General features: G+C 39.8%; 1 protein-coding gene across 1 annotated transcript; it reads right to left on the minus strand.

Moving 5' to 3' along the window:
• Positions 1 to 4673: 4673 nt before the first annotated feature.
• On the minus strand, positions 4674 to 18476 carry LURAP1 (leucine rich adaptor protein 1). The gene is made up of 2 exons (XM_070939592.1): positions 17962 to 18476; positions 4674 to 6854 (listed from the first exon to the last, which is right to left on the minus strand). The coding sequence occupies exons 1-2, from the start codon at positions 18160 to 18162 to the stop codon at positions 6141 to 6143; spliced, it is 915 nt and encodes a 304-aa protein (XP_070795693.1). The 5' UTR covers positions 18163 to 18476; the 3' UTR covers positions 4674 to 6140.
• Positions 18477 to 20128: the final 1652 nt, after the last annotated feature.

Consider the following 20128-nt stretch of genomic DNA (forward strand, 5'->3'; position numbering starts at 1 on the left):
GATTGGACAGCCATTTGTCTGGAATCGTATAGGGCAGTGATGGTTAACCTTTTTGCCATCGCGTGCCAAAAGTGGGGGGAGCGCGGGGGGTCATGCACGCACATGCCCACACCCATTTCTATGTGCCCCGTCCAACGCATGTGTGCGCTTCCCCCGCGCTTCCCCCGCTTTTCACACACGATGGCATGGTGGGCCCAGTAGGCCCGTTTTTCACCCTCCTCAGGCTCCAGAGCCTTTCTAGGAACCTGGGAAGGGCAAAAATGGCCTCCCCCCCGAGGCCCTTTGGAGGCCGGAAACGGCCTGTTTGACAACATTCAGGGGGACCAGAAGGCCTGAAAATCAGCTGGCACGCCGGAGCTGAGCTCATGTGCCCACCGATATGGCTCCGTGTGCCACCTGTGGCACGCATGCCATAGGTTCGCCATCACGGGTATAGGGTCTCCTGCTTAAGCAGGGGGTTGGACTAGAAGACTTCCAAAGTCCCTTCCAACTCTTTTATTCTGTAATTCTGAATACAGAATTTTTTTACTACCGGTTCGGGAAAATAGGTAGTAAAAAATGCTTTTAAAAAGTCAAAAAAAGGTTCCGACGATCATAGCTGTGCCCACGCGATCATCAGAACCTTTTTTAAAAACTTTTTTAAAGCATTTTTTTATTACCTACTTGCCCAAACTGGTAGTAAAAACTGCTTTTAAAAAGTTTTTTAAAAGGTTCCCAAGATTGTGCGCCACAGCTGTGATCTTGGGAACCTTTTTTTAACCTTTTTAAAGCATTTTTTTTACTACAGGTTTGAGTGAATAGGTAATTAAAAAAATGCTTTTAAAAAGTAAACAAAAGAGGCTTGGACGATCACAGCTGTGCTGCTCAATCATCCAAGCCTTTTTTTTTTACTTTTTTAAAGCATTTTTTTACTACCTGTTTGCCCGAATCATTAGTTTAAAAAATGCTTAAAAAGTAAAAAAAAAAAAGAAGAAGAAGAAGTTCTGACGATCCCACGTTGCTCAGCTGATCATCGGAACTTTTTTTTTTACTGCCGGTTCGAGTGAACCGGCCCGAACTGGTAGCCTTTCACCCCTAGTTAAGCCATAATTGGTTTATTTCATTTGGGATTTAGAAGTTCTTGTGAACCAGGACTTTGTTAGAAAACAGTAACTCAAATTAATTATAATTTAGTTCCATGTGTGAACTTAACCACTATTAGCATATTGTTCCTTGTGCTTGCTAGATAGTTCATCAGATATGCCCACACAGTACTGATAAAAAACAGGAGTGAAAAACATCAGAGAGAGTTCATTCCCAGAATGAATTTACAATTACTGTATTTTTCGGAGTATAAGATGCACCAGAGTATAAGACGTACCTTAGATTTTGGGTAGGAAAATAAGAAAAAAGCTGATTGGCAGGTGGATCAGCCTCCCAGAATACCCCCAATCAGCTGTTCCCAGAGGTGAATTTTAGCAACAGGTTCCTTGGTTGTCAGCTCTGTGCCTTGCTTTTTTTAAAAAAAAAAATCTGCCTCTGAAACTTCTGAAACTGTTTTTTTCTTGCCTCTGAAAGCCTCCGAAACAGAGCTTTAGAAAAAAAAAAAAGCCTCTGAAGCTCTGTTTGGGGGGCTTCTTTTCTGAAGCTCTGTTTGGGGGCTTCTTTTCTGAAGCTTCGTTTCTGATGCTTTTTTCAGCCTCTGAAACCTCTGTTTGAGAAGCTGGGTGGGGCTACATTTGGAGTATAAGATGCACCCAGATTTTCACCCTCTTTTTTGGGGGAAAAAGGTGCATCTTATACTCCGAAAAATACGGTAGTTTTTCTAAAATTTTGACACTTACTTTCCCCATAGGATTCGCAGTCTTAACATGGAAAGCCTTTAAATGTAGGTGTAAGGTAGTTATTTAGCCATGAATAATAACTTCTTGGGAACTGAAGCTATATTTTAGCACTCAACCACATGGGTGGAGACTGACCAGTTGGGTGTATCTGATCCCTCTCCATGTGAAATCACTTAAATGTTCTTCAAACCTTGTAACATCCATTCCAGAAATAGCAGTTCCTATTTGGTCCCATAAATGGTCAAAACTTCTCAGAATAATAAAAGTGGCCAAACAAACCCATAAAAGTGATAGCATTGTAAATCGTGGAGCGTAATATATAGATGAAAATTTGTAATAGATGCAAATCTGAAGAAGTATCACACTGAAAGCTATGCAATGTCAAGGCAAGGCAAGGTCTAGGTTTGAGCATTTCAATCCTATCTGCTAAATCTGGTCTTTTGCAAAGATAACTGACAACTGGATTGGGACGGAAAGGAGCTAGCAGGCAAAATATAAATGAAGGGAAGTAACTCATTGCTCAGAAAAACTCCTTACAGACACGAAAGCAGATTGGGAAACGACAATTGTAAACCGAGATTTCAAAGTGCACAAGATTTAAAGTTCAGCCTTTATTAATAAATATTTTGTATCCCACATGGCAAGAACGCTTGCAATGAAAGTGGAAGTTCATGAAAATTCAACACAGCATCAATTTACCTTTTATGACATTTTGCACCAAAAGGAAAAAGAAATGCCATATAATTCCATTAGTATTTTCAGACTAAAGTGTTTTCAGGCTGCCACTGATCATGTACGTATAAAATAGCAGACATTAAGATTGGAAGTTTTTGTCTGATATTATTTTCATTATGCCCAAACACTCCCCCTCCCCCTCTCTCTTTCATATGTGATTTTTAAAGGATAAATCTCAAAAAAGATTATTTCTGCAGCAACAAAGGGAAAGTAATTTTTTACACACCTAAGAAAGAGCTACATCAATTACAAATTTTATTGTTCCATGTTTGATTCAAATGGAGAATTTTCCCTGGGCTAAAATAGTGAAATATTCTGCATTTAATGCTATCATGTGGACATTTTTTTCTAAAAAAGGGAAAATAGATCAGCATTGTTATGCTTCCGAAACACAAAACATGCACTGTTCCCAGAAAGCTGCATGCTATGATTTGAGACAGTTCAGCACAACTGATGTTCTGTTCCCATATAACATGGTTATATTCTTTTCCTTCAGTTCTTTCTTCTTAATATACTACCTTGAAAATGTAAATTCTTTTGTCTTTCCCTTCATCATGTTTATCATTCTCTTGCTTAAATCATTGAGGTTTTTATTTTCTTCTGCTCTGGAGATATTTGTGCTCCATTTAGCGGTATGGCATCCTATGGCAGCCATTTTTGCACTGCTCATGACACAAATTTCCAATGAAGTTACTTAGCTGACATCAAGCCATTGCTGTGTAGAACAACTCAGAAAAGGAATGTATAGAAAAGTCAGAGAACAGGATCAGATTAGATGTAAACTGCACATTCACAAAGGATGTTTCTAGCTTGAAAAAAGGTTGAATAATTTTTAAACAACCTGTAATAGCTTTGGGTGAGGTGGAATCTCAGTTTGAGATGCAATCAGGACAGACTCATCCACAACAGCCTGTGCCCATCTTCAACAGTGAAGGGGCACAGGGCAGAAAGCATCCTGCAGCCAAGAAGGCTCCACACCCATTTGCAACACTCAAGTGACCCTGAGGACCAGTGGTGAAATGTAAAATTTGTTGCTACCAGTTCTGTGGGCGTGGCTTGGTGGAGTGGGGGGTAATGTGACTGGGTGGGCATGGGCAACTTTCTTTTTTCTTTTAAAAGCATTTTTTCTACAACCTCTTTGGCTGAAGAGGTTGTAAAAAAAATGCTTTTCAAAGGCTCTGACGATCCTAGCTGAGTTGCCTGATCGCCAGAGGCTTTTTTTTCTTTTAAAAGCAAAAAAAAATGCTTTTAAAAGAAAAAAAAGTCTCTGACGATCAGGCAACTCAGCTGGGATCGTCAGAGCCTTTTAAAAGCATTTTTTTACAACCTCTTTAGTAAAAAAAAAAAAAAGCTTCTGATGATCGTGCAGCTCAGCTGGGCGTGGGGAGGGCAGGGATTTTTGCTACCGGTTCTCCGAACCACCCGCCACCATCGCTATCGGATCAGGCAATCCGGTCCGCACCGGGAGCATTTCACCCCTGCTGAGGACACAGATAAACCTCCAAGTGGCCTCAAGGACTCTATAAAAAAATAGAAATGACCAGCTGTCTGTCAGGAATATAAATCCTTCCATTCCACCATTCAGTCAGAGCTGAAGAAGCTTTTTGGGTGAGAATCAAAACGTCTTCAAAAGAAAAAACAAGAAAATCCAGTTGTCTCCTGAAAAAGCATCTTTGGGTGGAACTGGAAGTATTTAAAACCACAGCATGTGACTCCTCATTACAGTTCTAGTGAGCATTCCTTTCTTTCCCTTCCCTAAACACTTTAATTGCAACTTTAATTGTGAACAAAGTTTATAGCATGGCCGTTAGTGTATCATAAATTCATTGTATTTTATGGGCCAATTAAAAGAAAGTGGAGCAACTGTTTCTTGAGCCACAATATTCTTTGTATTGTATTTTCCTCATTTACCTTCTTCTGATCTGCGATAAACTGATATAAAAGGCACACATTTTAAGACTTTTTCAGTATTCTCCTGGACCGAGTCTTAATTCTAAGTAAATAAATAAAAAAACTTGATTTCCCCTCCCCCACTCCCCCCCCTCAAAATACACACATGGACACATAAGAAAAGAGATGAAACATGGTCTGTATAATCTTGTTAATCCATCACACACAAGCAATATTATCTCCATCAAAATTAGAATTACCTTGTAATCCTAACAAAGATTGCTTCCAGATGAATATTTTATTACAAAATCACAACAAATTCACTGGAATTTATTAAGAAAGGAAAGTTATGCATAAACCTTCCATGTTTTCCTATTCCCTCTGGTATCTTTTTTATGGGCAGAAAGTCTGACTGAGAAACAGAGCAAAATAATATGAGCTTCCAAATGAGGGAATTTCACCCAGCAATTCTATTACTTTTTCCGGAGCTATGACTTTAACCTGGGGAGAGATATATTGAGCAAAATGAGATTATTATACCTCAGTTCGTTATAAATTTATTTTTATATATATATTTAAAGCCAGCGTAGAGCTGCCATTTAAAACTATGACATTGAAACTCAAAATTTGAATGCACATACAGCTATTTTGGCTTGGGTCCCATGAATGTTGGTTTGCCGATATTATGGTTATAGGAAACAACCAGTCAGGGCTCTTTTATAGTCTAATGCAAGGTCACCAGTGATTCCTTTTTCCATCCCGGCTTCCAACTTAAGAGGCAAAGGCTTACCCAAAGCACCTAATTTGCCTCCAAAGTATACCACAAAAATCTCTGTTATTTCTCAAGCCTAACGGAAAAGTGTGTGAGAGGTTATCCCTTATCCCTATATATTTGCTGCACTTTTGTGTTACTTGCAGTCATTTAAAAGTGCAGCACAATGCTTAAGCCTCGGCCCTTCAAGGATTTTCAAGATTCATTAAGCCAACAGACTCCCCCACCATTTTGCTCAGTTTCAGGTTCAGGTGGAAGGCTGGTTCTCATGGTTACCAGAATGAAGGACATATTCAGTTTGGTTGAGTGTAGTAAATGGATGTGTGGGCTTCTCTGCAGAATTTCTACATTCCTTTCCTAAACCTAAGAGGTAACTCAAATATCAAGCAAATGAAGAAGCAGTATTTCCTATGACATTAATAATAATAATAATAACAATAAGAACATGGATTAAAAGGATTATAGTATCAAAGATTTTCTCTGGCTTCTTTCATTAAAAAAAAAAAATCAGTTATTCCTAGGGGAGTATTAGTTACATGCAGTAGGATTGAGTGCTACTCAAGTGAACAGCTTTGCCAAAAGCTGAAAGTCCAGCTTATGAGTCTACACCCACCTCCACTCACATAGAAACTAGAACTGTGGCACAAAAGTGCAGCATTGGTAGGCCAAAGGCTTTCAAATAAAGGTGTACAGTATTTTTATATGCCCTCATTCTTGGAAAAGGCTTAAGATCTTAGAAGATGAATGCCATCTGGCTAATGTACTTATGTTCTGTCCATCACCAAATATGTCTCAACCGTTCTGGTCTAACCAAAAGACATTCAGACAACGAGAGCACAGCTTGCAGTCCAAGGTGCAAAAAGACTAGTGCATAAAGTCTGGAATCTCTTTATGTTAATCCAAACAGCCAGTCATGGATGCTACAAAAATGTCACATCTTCTTGAGACTCAGCCCACTGCCATTGGCCATCATATTCCAGGTGCTTCCTGTTATCGAGCTTGCAATTTTCTGAATCCATTTTGCTCTTCCTGGAGGCCTTTACTGCTACATTCTCTTTGCTTGGTTGCTCAGCAGCTGCAGAGGTAAATTTCTCTTCAAGGCTCTGCACTAGCTTAGGGACTTGTCTACCCAAGATTCCATTAGCCATTGGTGGTGACAGTTGGACCGGTGCACTTGGCTTGTTAAAACTTTGGCTTTTAACTAAACTAGAGGCCCATTCAGGATACGTTTTGCTTTTGTCTTGCTCTTTGTCCATCTTTGCAAGAAAGACTCTCTCTAGATCTGCCTTTGATCTTTCTAATTCACTTCTGCCCAGAGGTCTACCTAAGGTAGGTGACATTATGGGTTCCACAGAAGAACTTTGTCCATATTCATCCATATCATCAGCTAGTGTGTCCAAATAACTACCAATAGATATACTATCCAGTTTGTCATTGGGATCTTGAAGACTATTCCAGCTGCCTCGTCGGGATGTATCTTGACTTTCTACCAAGCTGTACTGACTGCTGGTAAGGCTGCTACAGTGGCTGGTCAGCATCCCTTTTTCCTCAAGAAACCACTTGACAGCTTCTATTCCATCATTCACAGCTACCAGTTGATGGAGGATTTTGATATCTATTGCTCTTAGATAGGCCTGTGGATGAAAGAAGAAGATATAATCAGATCATATGCTGGATGGAAGATCTTCAAGGTAAATTGGAATTACTGTAGACCAGGGGTATCAAACTGGCGGCCCACGGGCCAGATACATTACATGCAGGCCATGCCCATCCCAGTTCCACGAATGGGAAAAAGTCATGAAACGTCATGTGACGGCAATGTGACGTGGCGAATTTGGCACCCATTCTGTAGATTATTATAATAGTTAAAGGCCCAATATTTCTCAATGCAAAGCACACTAACCACAAACATATCTAAGGAACAATTTTTCACATCTAAGTTGGCTCAGGGTGTTTTCATATGCCAAACAATACCACACTCATTCTAAGGCAACATATTAATGATCCTTCTCCAATACACATGAATACACCCACTGAGTTGAGTGAAATGGAAAGGATTGTGTGTCAATGAGAGAAAAAGGAAGAATCTGTTGGTAGTCTTGGCCATTGCTAAAATAAACTGCTTAATACAGGTAATCCTTGATTTAAACTTATAACAGTTCATTTAGTGACCATTCAAAGCTACAACAGCACTTATTACCTTTTTCACAGGTATGACCATTATAGCATTTCCATGGTCATGTGATTTACATACAGATGTTTGACAACTGATTCATAGTTATGGTGCTTGCAGTATCCCAGGGTAATGTGATCCCCTTTTGTGACCTGACAAGCAAAGTCAATGGGGAAACCAGATTCACTTAACAAATGTGTTCCTAACTTAACAACTGCAGTTATTCACTTAACAACTGTGGCAAGAAAAGTCATAAAATGGGGCTAAACTCACTTAACAAATTTCTCACTTGGCAACATAAATTTTGGGCTCAATTATGATCATATGTCAGGACTACCTGTATACCCAAGGTTCCCTAATCCTGATGTCAGTGATATATATTTCCACAAAATGTTGAATAATGGGAGAAAGAATAATAGAATAAATTGATAGTGGCAGTCATGTACATAAATGCGAAACTATATAGTTAGTCATAGGTCTCCTCTTGAGCAAAACTAGAATTTATTTCCTCATTCTCTGAAAAAAAAAGCCCTAAACATTTACCATTATGGAATTGCACAACTACTAAATTATGCATAAATATTTTGAACTTTGAAATATTTAAAAACTACAGTATGTGTGGTGAAGCCATGAGCCATGAAAATACATTATCTTCAAAATCAAAAGTATACTCACTCATGATATGGAAAATTCCATCCTCATGATAAATTGTCCAGTAGGGACATGAAATCAGCAGATTTTCTACTACCACCTAGTAATTGGCACTGGGATAATGTACATCCTATTCTAATGTAAATATTCTTGTATGATTTATAATGTAATATGTTTGGACCATTGCACTTGGGTTTTGTAATCTTCTGGGAAATTTAGGATGAAAACTCCAATTTTCCCATTAGATGCTACCAGATATGCTGTGTTTTAATTGATGCCCAATTAAAATCCAACACTAGTTTGGAAATGTCTATCACATGTGGCAAAATAGAAGGAATTCCAGACTTCTATCCAGTGGTGAAATGTAAAATTTGTTACTACCGGTTCTGGGGGTGTGGCTTGATGGGGGGGTGTAATGTGACTGGGTGGGCGTGGCCAACTTTTTTTTTTTTTACTTTTAAAAGCATTTTTTCTGCAACCTTAAGAGGTTGCAGAAAAAAACGCTTTTAAAAACCTTTGACGATCAGGCAACTCAAGGCATTTTTTTTTCTACAATCTCTTTGGCCGAAGAGGTTTTAGAAAAAATGCTTTTAAAAGCCTCTGACGATCCCAGCTGAGCTGCGCGATCATCAGAAGCTTTTTTTTTACTTTTAAAAGCATTTTTTCCGCCGAAGAGGTTGTAGAAAAAATGCTTTTAAAAGTAAAAAAAAAAGCCTCTGATGATTGCGCGGCTCAGCTGGGCATGTGGGGGGGGCAGGGATTTTTGCTATTGGTTCTCCAAACCACCTGCCACCATCGCTACCGGATCGGGCGATCCAGTCTGAACTGGGAGCATTTCACCCCTGCTTCTATCCACTCTAGTACAGTAAAAAAATGTAAACTAAGGACAAATTTTGGAAGCACCAACACTTGTAGAGGCACCAAGCTAGGAAAGGCTGAATCAATGAATCAACAAGGAGAAGGCATTTCCAGTCATTAAAAATGTTATGTTTTAATCTTTTTTACTACTGGATTTGCCATTAGGTCTTCTTGCAATTTTACCTCCACAGGCAAATTCATTAATACAACTAGCCGTATAAGGCCCTAGGATATGAAACCGTATGAAAGACACCATCTGTCTCTACCGGTTTATTTTTCAGAATCTGGCATTTCCCCCAATTACTACAAGCTTCTGTGCTGAGCAGTGACATGGTAAAGATTTAAAGTTTGTATGTACCGAGTAGCAATGGCAAACAGCTCCCTAACAAAGAGAATAATCCAACATTATTTGATTGTGAAACAGCTGCTTGGCTATACGAATCAACGTCAAGCAAATTGGAGCTGCCAAAGTGTTCGGTCTGTTTACTCTTGAATGTTGCCCTGCAAGAATAGGAGATGCAGTCACAAAGGGCAGAAGAGAGGCAAAGTTCTTGAAAAGCTAGCACAAAACTTGTTTAGAGAAGCTTGATTTATTAGCCGTGATTCAAAGAAAACAGTATTGGTAAATGATTCCAGCTGGACTAGATAATGTTGAACTAGCAGATGACAGATGTGAGCACCATGGACAGAGGGGAACAGTTCCAAAAATACATGCTTAAAAATTAACCAAAAGGAATGTCTTTGCCTATAGGTGAAGAGCAACCCATGGAAAGCGGGAACACTAGAAGACACAGGTTGAGGGTGGCTTCATAGATTATTCCAGCAAAGCATGATATAGAGGGATCTTTACCTATAAACATTATGTTTATAGAATTTTTGACCTAAATGACAATTTATCACATGCAAAATATGGCTGTTTACAATCATCTCACATTAGTATTTCCAATAATGATTGTAATTGTCTATGGAGATTCTCAGTTATCCAGGTCATGGTTGTCTCAAAAGAGTGCTTTTTCAAGAGGCAACTGGATTTTCTGGTTTTTTCTTTGAAGACATTTTGCTTCAAGTTTCTTGGATGAGAAGAGAAAAACAAGAAAGTCCAGTTGCCACTTGAGAAACAATCTTTGGGATAGTGATTGTAATGTGAAAATAATTCCAGCTTGATATATTCTGCATTTGCCACTTCTTTATCTTGAAACCAAAGCAACTAATTCAGCACCATTGGTTAATATAAAGGAAGGAATGGGAAGAATCAGATTCTATCCAGGATCTTGACCTGGTTTTATTGAGGTGGAATGGTCCTCACTGTGTTTTTAAAGGAACTGATTTACACTTATTTTCCTTTGATAATTCTCCATAGTTGTCTTTGAATTGAATATTTCAAAGTAGCAGATTAGTATTCATAATTAATAATCTCTACATTTTAGTTGGGCAATTTGACCTTAGAAAGTAGAATGAACAAATGGAGGAATTGTATCTACGGAAATAGTTGTCCAAAAGCCCTTTCAAAACATCAGGAAAAGACTTGAGAACAAATAGGACATGAATCCAGTTGCACAAGGCTATACGCTATAGTCCTATTTTTGAACAAAAGCAAACACCTGGTGTTTGTTCAAGAGCTGTGACTAACATGTTGCAGCAATTCCCAAAGAATGGAATGAATTGTTTTATCTGAAACTGGATGGATAACTTGGAGGGAAGGGAAGAGGAAAGACTCTGAATTCCATCTTAATTGTTATTTGTAGCTTTCAAAACAAGCTCTTTATTGATAAAAAATTCAAAGAAAATACAGTGCCAACAGCACCTATATTTGTTGGTAATGTCAGTATGCCTATCTAAACCTTATAAACTTAGCAATATATTTTAATGGTACATCAGCTAGAACAGATACCCAGTCAAAAACACATCCAATATATCCAACTGTAGGTCATATTACCTGAGGTTCCTGTGAATTATAGTGCAAAACATCTGGAAAGGCAAAGTAGGAAGATGACTCATTAAGAGTGAGGTGTGGTTGATTAACCATGCTCATAAATCCACCTCAGGTTAATGAGGAACACAAATTCCTCTGAAAATACTCCCACTTTGGAAATGAGATTAACTCTATAGAATGCTTCAAGAATGAATCACAGGATTCATTTCATTGGACAACTGCTGACTTTTTCAATGGTTCCTTTTTATAGGGTTAAATTTGTTTTCAAAGCAAAAAGGCTTTATTTTTAAATATGTATTATTTCAACCTTAAATATCAAGAATTTATGGAAGGGTACTCATACGACAAGGAACGTATGAGTAGAGTAGAGTAGAGTAGGAGTAGGAGTAGGAGTAGGAGTAGGAGTAGGAATAGGAATAGGAATAGGAATAGGAATAGGAATAGGAATAGGAATAGGAATAGGAATAGGAGAGTTGGAAGGGACCTTGGAGGTCTTCTAGTCCAACCCACTACTCAGGCAGGAAACCCTATACCATTGCAGACAAATGGTTGTCCAATCTCTTCCTAAAAACGTCCAGTGTTGGAGCATTCACAACTTCTGGAGGCAAGTTGTTCCACTGATTAATTGTTCTGTCAGGAAATTTCTCCTTATTTCTAGGTTGCTTCTCTCTTTGATTAGTTTCCATCCATTACTTATTAATGCTTATCCATTCTATATTAAGCAGCCTTATAAAGAATAGGTACAGAGCCTTGATGGTACAGTGGTTAATGCACCCTGTTATTAACACAGCTGCCTGCAATTTCTGCTGGTTCGAATCTCTCCAAGGCTCAAGGTTGATTCAGCCTTCCATCCTTTCTAAGGTAGGTGAAATGAGGACCCAGTTCGTGGGGGCAATAAGCTGACTTTGTATAAAATATACAAAAGAATGAAGGCTATTGCTTAACGCATTGTAAGCCGCCCTGAGTCTCCGGAGAAGGGCGGCATATAAATCAAATTAAAAAAAAATAAAAATAGGTGCCTTATCCACAGCCTACACATCCCAGATGAAGAAGATTTGCTACAATAATAAGGATCTTTCCAATGGGAGATGCAGCTACTGATCTGAAATGGGTCTCTTCAGTAATAGAGCTAATAGTTAAAGTGCTGGCCTAGAAAACAAAGTTTTAGTCCTATCAAGGCATGAAAGCCAGTTGGATGATTGTGGACTAGTCCCTGTCTCACAGCCCACAACTTGCCTTGTTGCTGAGAGGAAAACAGGAAGCAGAGCATTATATAAACTGCACAAAATAAAGGTCAGATATACAGATAATCCTCGACCTACAAATCCATTCATTTAGTGACTGTTCAGAGTTGGAACAGTGCTGAAAAAAGTGACTTTGACCATTTTTCACGCTTATGAGTATTGCAGCACTCCCGTGGTTATGTGATCAAAATTCAGAAACTTGGCAACTGGTATGTATTTTTGACGGTGGCATGGGGTCATGTGATCATCTTTCGTGATTTTTTTTTTTTTAAACAGGCAAAGTCAATAGGAAAGCGAGGTTCATTTAACAACTGTATTTTTAACCCACCAGTGATTCACTTAACAACTGTGGCAAGAAAAGTTGTCAACTCATTAACCAGTGTCTTGCTTAGCATCAGAAATTTTGGGCTCAACTGTGGTGGTAGGTTGAGGACTACCTATAAATCTATTAATAAATAAGTGTTAAAATAGATAGATGGACCCTTGACTCCCTCCAGTGAAAGATGCCTTACACACCGATTGTATTGTCTGTTCAGTCTCAGGCAAAATGATTTTTATTCTCCCAGGCCTTTGTAATTTATAAATATATCTACTGCATAGACATTTTTAAATCTTCTGGCTGATGCTTTTATTCTACATTAATTAATGTGTCACTTTTTGTGCATTTGAATTATTACTCTGAGGGTTTCTCTTTTAATCTTGTGGTTATTATGTATCACAACAATCCATCTGGAAAAACTTGGTTTTATTGTAAAGGATGGCATATGAATGTTAAAATTCAATTACAAATCCTTTGTACTTTGCGATCACAATTACAACATTTTCTCCTCCCATTTTCTCCAAAACAGGAGAAAAGTAGAGGGGAAAGCCGTAAAAATTAGCCCAAATCTCTGGTCTTTATCTAATACATGGTTTCTCAACCTCAGCAACTTTAAGATGCATGGACTTCAACTCCCAGAATTCCATGTACCTTAATTTGCTGAGGTTGAGAAATACCGGTCTAACATTTTAACTCTATGTTGGAGCTAATATTGCAGCTATAGATAGAGTGCACTATATTACAGTGCATTACATGATTCTTTTAAAGTCCCTCAGGACCTTCCTGATTAGACTCTCAAAAGTTTTCATTATAATTTAATTACTTCCTCAGAATATAGAAAATAATCTCTACCTTGATGGGCATATTGTGCACATTGCAGTCATACTTTTGAACTAAAACGATGCTACAGAATTCCAATAGTATAGTGATTATTTGAGATTTATGTGCCAAGGCCGCCCAGACATCAATCAAAAGAATATCCATACTGAATTACAGCACTCTCCAATGAAAAGAGGGATGATAAAGAAAGCTTAACTGAATGCAGTTAATAAAATGGGCCATGGATCTTTACATTTTGTTTTCTACACATCTGACCCAGAAAATTTAAAATATAGACCCTACGAAGAATCCCATTCCCACAACAAAGTTCATGAAAATGATCCTATGATTTTATTTTCTTCTAGCCCAGGCTTGCTTAAGTTACAAATAGTTCTTTTAGTCACTTAAGAATTATAATCCTAGTACTTTACTCTGTGTTTATTTAGTTTCATCACATAACATTGCATTTAAAGCATGTAAACCAGTAGGTAGCTAACAAACAAAACACCAAACCAGTGAATTAAATTTACTTTGATAATAAACGATTCAGAAGAGCAGCAGAAAATTACAGAATACAACCAAAAGAAAATGCCAATTAAAAGCATAGAGAAAGTTAAACATTAAATGAAACGATGCAACAATTTTCAATCCAGATCAAATGTATTCCCACCAAAGATAAAGATCTGTTTCACGAACTTTCAAAAAGCTTTCATAAAGGGATTTTGAAATCTAGATGCCACCCTCAGAAAGGCTTCCTCGTGTATTTCACTGAATATATTTTCTAGGACATTTTTACTCAGAAAAAAGATACAATCTTTGAGTAATGTTCATCCATGAAATTGTCTTGGAAACAATATGGAAATGGTGTGCCAATGTTTCCTTCAAGGGTGTTTTTCAGCTTCCCAGTCTAGCCTGAAGCTCTGATATTTCCCAAATAATAACTGGACTTCCAAGTACAGACCAGATTAGCAGGAACAACTACGTGCTGAGGCATGGAGCAAGTGTCCCAAACCAGATAAGAAGAACTTCAAAACACATTACACATACTTCTCTGTATCAGTTGGTGCAAAGTGATATCCAACAGGATGAATTACCCTCACCTCAAGTTACATTTTGACATTTTATCTGTTGGCCATGCTGGCTGGCATTTAGAGAGCTCACACTCTATTCTAGCACATCAGGGGCACAAACTTTGGAAAAAGCATGCATGGCCAGCTCACACTGGCTGGAGCAGGAAGTAGGAGTTTTTCTTAATTCTTCTCCTTTACATCTTGGTTAAGAAGGCACCTTTTGAAAGCCAGAGGGTCAGGGAGAATTAACTGTACCAGCCTCAGTAGGAAAGCGACCTCCCAGGAAATAATGGCCTTCCCAGGAAGGAGCAGTTCAATGCTACTTTTGCCTAAATCATTTTGACGACAATATCCAGTAATAAAACTATCTTTCCTGGATTTATAATTAAGATATAATTCTCAGATTGAGAATTATAATTCTCAATTATAATTGAGCCCAAATCTCAACTGAGCCCAATAAGTGAAAGCCCAATAAGTGTTGCTAAGTGAAAATATTTGTTAAGTGAACTTTGACTCATTTTATGACTTTTCTTGCCACAGTTGTTAAGTAAATCACTGCAGTTGGTAAATTAGTAATACGGTTGTTAAGTGAAACTGGTTTCCCCATTGACTTTGCTTGTCAGAAGGTTGCACAAGATGATCCCATCACCCCTGGATACCACAACCGTCATAAATACGAGTCCGTTGGCAAGCGTCCAAATTTTGATCATGTGACCACGGGGATGCTGCAACGGTTTTAAGGGTGAAAAACGGCCATGTCTCTTTTTTCAGTGATGTTGTAACTTTAAACGGTCGCTAAATGAACTGTTGTAAGTTGAGGACTACCTGCTTGGCTCCAAGATGGACATAGAACTTTGCGCCAGATCAAGTAATTGGAGGCAATTAAGTTAGACTTGCTCTGCTGGCAATCCTAGGACATGTGGTTCTGTTTTTGCATGTACAGTGAAAACAGTCTGATTCACCACGTGAAAATCAATCTCCTAAATCAGCCATTTATGGCAGTGCAGCCTGTAACTTAATCCATCCCAACTGTTTTCCTTCCACGTTTCTCAGCATCCTCGTAAATGAAGAAGTTCGTGATGGAAACAAATTGTATGACGGATGAAAATACCCTCAGTTTGAAAAATCAAAACAACACTCTCTTGCTAAGAAAACTTATGAGTATTTTCATGCTGGGGAGCAGATGTCTCCCTCAGGCAAACAGCCAGCCTTGTATGTGGAGAAGGGAGGCCTGTTACATTGCATTCTGTTTTCTGCCTGGAGAAACAATCTTGGGACAAAATCATTTTCTCTCATTCTCTATTTTGTGTTGAGATGGAAAAGTAATACTTAAATGCCAAGTTTCATATGAAAGATCGTTTTAAAAATGGGGATTCGATTAGTGTTGAGGCCCAGCTGCTTATTACAATGCTGATTGGGATATTTGGTTCCTAAATTAATATTTTCCATTTTTATGGATATCTCAATAGATTAACAACACAATCCTGTATATATTGACTCAGAAATAAATAAATCCAAGTTCAGAGGGATTTGCTCTCATATAAATGGGCTGCAATGTAAATCACACTTGGATGACACACTGCAAAGTTATTTGAATTATTGATTTCATTGGATTTAGAGCTTGCTCAACTTCCAGACACCTCTGGATGGCTTACATGTTAAAAGTAGAAGCAGTGAAATGAAAATAAAAAAGAGAAACGTGTATATCTGTTTTGTGGCTATTATTTTTAAAAATTATTTTACTACAGATGCATTTTTTCAAAGTTAATGTTTGCTAATAATGTTATATTATGGATATTTTGTATGTACTAGATGAACCTGTAAGCCTCTGAGAATCATTTGACTGTGGCTGGTAATAAAACAAATTAATAAATGTATTTTTTTCCCCTTTCCATGACCAATTCTTGGAGCCACCCTGGACAAGTCCTTGAAGTTTTCTTGCCAAGGATTACCAGAAGTGGTTTGCCATTGTCTGCCTAATGATGGACTAGAACTCATAATCTCAAGATTTCTAACTTGATGCCTCAACCACTACACCAAACTGGCTCTAAGAAATGTATACATTCTCCTATTTGAATCTCCCTTGCCCTAAGGTTCAATTATAATAAATCTGCCATGATGCAATTTGCATGATTAAAAACAATCATCATCATAATAACTTGAGCTGCTACCCTGCTTAGCTGATCCTCAAAACAGTTAAGCAGGTTTGGACTTGATTAGTACTCAGATGAAAGGCAATCAGGGCAATAGACTAACCTGAGAAGTTTAAAAAATCTCAAACAGAATAACAAACTATTTCCATATTCAGAGTTGTTTTACAACTGAGGAAAAAATCTTAAAGGACAAGATATGGATGCTACTTAGAATTGAACTGGATTGGATCTTACCTAGTGCCTGTTTAGTTCCAGGTGCCAAATAAATTCAAGCTGGACATGCTAAAATCATTTTATAATTACTTCAAGCACACTGAATGTTTCTTAGGTCCAGTCGATCCATTTTCATGCTTTTATTTGAATTGGGCTAATCAAGAACACCAAGTATGTAATACTTTGTTTGTGTGTATTTGCATGTGCATATGTCTGTGCACGCGTGGGTGCCCATTAAACTGAAGAGAAGATCTGATCCCTTATTACTTCAATGGAATATTTTGCAGAATCCCATTGAAAAGCCAACTGCATCACTAGAACTGTGCAGACTTTCAGAGACACACCTTCTTAACTTTGAAACCAGATTTGGTCAAATGTCTCTAGCATCTGAAATTGGGCACCACATATTTCAATTTCAATCTGGCATTTGAAGTGGGCTGGGCTGGGAAATGGTAGCCTCACAATCAGATATATAATGGATTAAGCATTAAACAGTATAGATTGAGAGCTAGAGAACAGAGTGAACTTTTAAAGCTATACTAACATAAGTAATCAATAACAGATAATAGAGCAAGCATCTAGCACTGAAGAATTCTTCATTTCCAGCCAAGAGTGGAAGTGCCTGTCGTATCCAAAATCTGATGATTAATTTGATTTTGAATGCTGGAAAGGAAGCTGAGCTGAAACAAATGGGACAAATGTTTGTTAGAGTTGCCCACCATCAGATGGGGATGGAGAGGCAGTGTTTGGGATTAGGAACTGGGAAATAGGGAGGCATCCAATAAATTGCTAGCCTATAGAAAGGTAGGCAAACTGGACTGAGAAGTTTGTTCTGGGAACCAACAAGTAAAAGACAAGAGAGCAGGGCTAAAGGCTCCAGGCTGGGCATTAATGATCAGGTTCAGCAGGGACCATCAGGGGAAGGTGTCTGGAGGAAAATCCTAAATTCACTCAACAACAAAAATCTGTCACCCAGCCAGTGGGGCTCAGTTTGCTTCATCTAAAAAGCAAGGCATTTGTGGTAGATTGGGAAAGAAAACTCAAAGAAAACTACTTGTGTTACAGAAGCCAAAATCCACCCATTCATAGTGAGGGATTCTTTTATGCCAAATCAGCTGTTCCTAGCACAGGAAGGCCACGGCGCTGTTTGGAATGGAAAGCAAAGGGGAATGAATGAGGAGGGAGATCTTTACCTTTTCTCCCTTCCAGAAGCAACAAAAAAAAGGGGGGGTGGAAAGTGGGGTGCAAAGGGGGCATCCTATATTTCCGCGCGGAAAGAGTGGGGGGGGGGGGTTTCCCGTGACTCACCAGTTCCAGCTTCAGAGCCTTGATCTTCTCCCCCAGCCCGTGGCGCGGCCCCCGGTTCGGGCTGTTTCGAAGCAGGTGAGCCGTGGGGTCCCCCCGCAGCCATCGGATCAGCCCGTCCGGAGGTTTCTGCCCGAGTTTCATCTCCAAATCCTTCAGGTCCGGAGGCAGGGGGAGCTCCGCGCCGCTACCCGGAACCTCCATCTCCCGGGAAAGGGGCGGTAAAGCGAGAGGCTGGATCTGTCTCGGCAGCTGGAAGCGGGCGCTCCTTTCCCCAACCTTCCAGCTGGGCTTTTGAGCTGAAGGCTCGGCCTGGCAGAGAGTCCCTCCCAGAAGCTCGGGGCGTGTGGGCGGGAGTTCCGCAGGCAGCACCCTTATAAATCGGAGCCTCTCCGAGGGCCTCGGCCGATCTCTCGGCTCCGAAGTCTCCCTGCGGGCTCCTCATCACAAGCGGGGCTTCTCCCCTTCCAGCGGTGCTTATTGCCGGGTATAACCCGGACCTTTCCTTCCTCCCCGTCGCCGTCCTTGGGTTCCCCTTCCTTCTAGGGGTGCTGGAAGCGGCCGGCATTCAACCCGGGATGAGTTGGCCGCGTCATCCGAGCAGGCAGCGCCAATGCCTGGCAAAAGTTCCAGGGAGCTGAGGGAGCAGCGCCAGGTCGCCAGGCGAAATCTGCCCCGTCCCGGGATTGCAGCAGCAAACGGCAAAAGTCCGCCTGCCTTCTTCTTCTTCTTCTTCCCTAGAGGGGCTGCCTCCCACCCACCCAAGGCCCCCAACGATGCGGCTCCTCTTCCCAGCCTCCCCTACCTGCCCGGGATAGGAAACACAATGCGGAGGAGCTAGCCGCCGAGACGGGAGCTCAGCTACCGTAATGCCCCTCGGAGAAGCACATTCCGCCTTACCTTATTTCCTGAATGGAGAGCAGGCGCAATCAACAAACACCCGCAAATGGAATCCAGCCTTGCCAGATTTCGAAGTTTAGACTCATTCAGGGGTAAAATCCAGCAGGTTCTGGAAAACCGGTAGCGGAAATTTTGAGTAGTTCAGAGAACTGGCAAATACCACTTCTGGCTGGCCCCCCCGAGTGGGGAGGGAATGGGGATTTTGCAGTATCCTTCCTCTGGAGTGGAGTGGGAATGGAGATTTTGCAGCATCCTTCCCCTGCCATGCCCACCAAGCCACACCATGCCCATCAAGCCACGCCCACAGAACCAGTAGTAAAAAAATTTGGATTTCACCACTGGATTCATTAGTTTAATTTTACAGGCTTTACCTTCCCATGTCTCTTTCTTCCCTTGACCTACATCTGCCTTTTCTTTTATTATTGTATTTTATGCCACTTTTTGGAACTCAAGGCATTTCAGGGATAAAATCCAACAGGTTCTGGAGAACTGGTAGTGGAAATTTTGAGTAGTTCAGAGAACCAGCAAACACCGCCTCTGGCTGGCCCCAGAGTGGGGAGGGAATGAGGATTTTGCAGTATCTTTCCCCTGCCATGCCCACCAAGCCACGCCCACAGAACCGGTAGTAAAAAAAATTGGATTTCACCACTGAGGTATTTGTATATAAAATGACCATCACCGTGAATAAAATCTAATGATTTTCACGACATTCAACATACAGTGTATGAAAGGGAATATATACCATACGGCCAGCAGCCAAGAAAGGAGCACGTCAAGTTGTTCAGGTTGACCTGCAACAAATACACAGATAGTCCTTGACTTACAACAGTTCATTTCATGACCATTCAAAGTTACAGGGGCACTGAAAAAAGTGGCTTATGACCATTTTTCATACTAACGACTTTTGCAGCATCCCCCCCCCCCCATGGTCATGTGATCGAAATTCTTGTTCATATTTATGACAGTTGCAGTGTCCTGGGGTCATGCGAACAGCTTTTGCGAACTTCTAAGAAGCAAAGTCAATGGGGAAGCCAAATTCACCAAACAACCATGTTACTAACTTAATTGCAGTGATCCACTTAACAATTGTGACTAGAAATGGGGCAAAACTCACTTAACAAATGTCTCACTTAGCAACATAAATTTTGGGCTCGATTGGGGTCATAAGTCAAGGATTATCTGTATGTGAAATATTTAGTTTATAACTAAACTAAATATTATTAAAAACTATATAAAATACCTTAAATATTGCTTTTATTTACAAAATAAG

This window comes from Pituophis catenifer, unplaced genomic scaffold (genome assembly GCF_029215685.1).
Source record: "Pituophis catenifer annectens isolate HBS135680 unplaced genomic scaffold, rPitCat1.0.hap2 SCAF_3, whole genome shotgun sequence".
Taxonomy (NCBI): Eukaryota; Metazoa; Chordata; class Lepidosauria; order Squamata; family Colubridae; genus Pituophis; species Pituophis catenifer.

Bases quoted from the DNA above. Each gene is read 5' to 3' on its own strand.
- LURAP1 (XM_070939592.1), bottom strand. From the start codon at position 18,162: ATGGAGGTTCCGGGTAGCGGCGCGGAGCTCCCCCTGCCTCCGGACCTG. The intron at 6,855-17,961 runs GTGAGTCACGGG...TTTCATCCACAG, and splicing joins AGGCTCTGAAGCTGGAACTG to GCCTATCTAAGAGCAATAGA.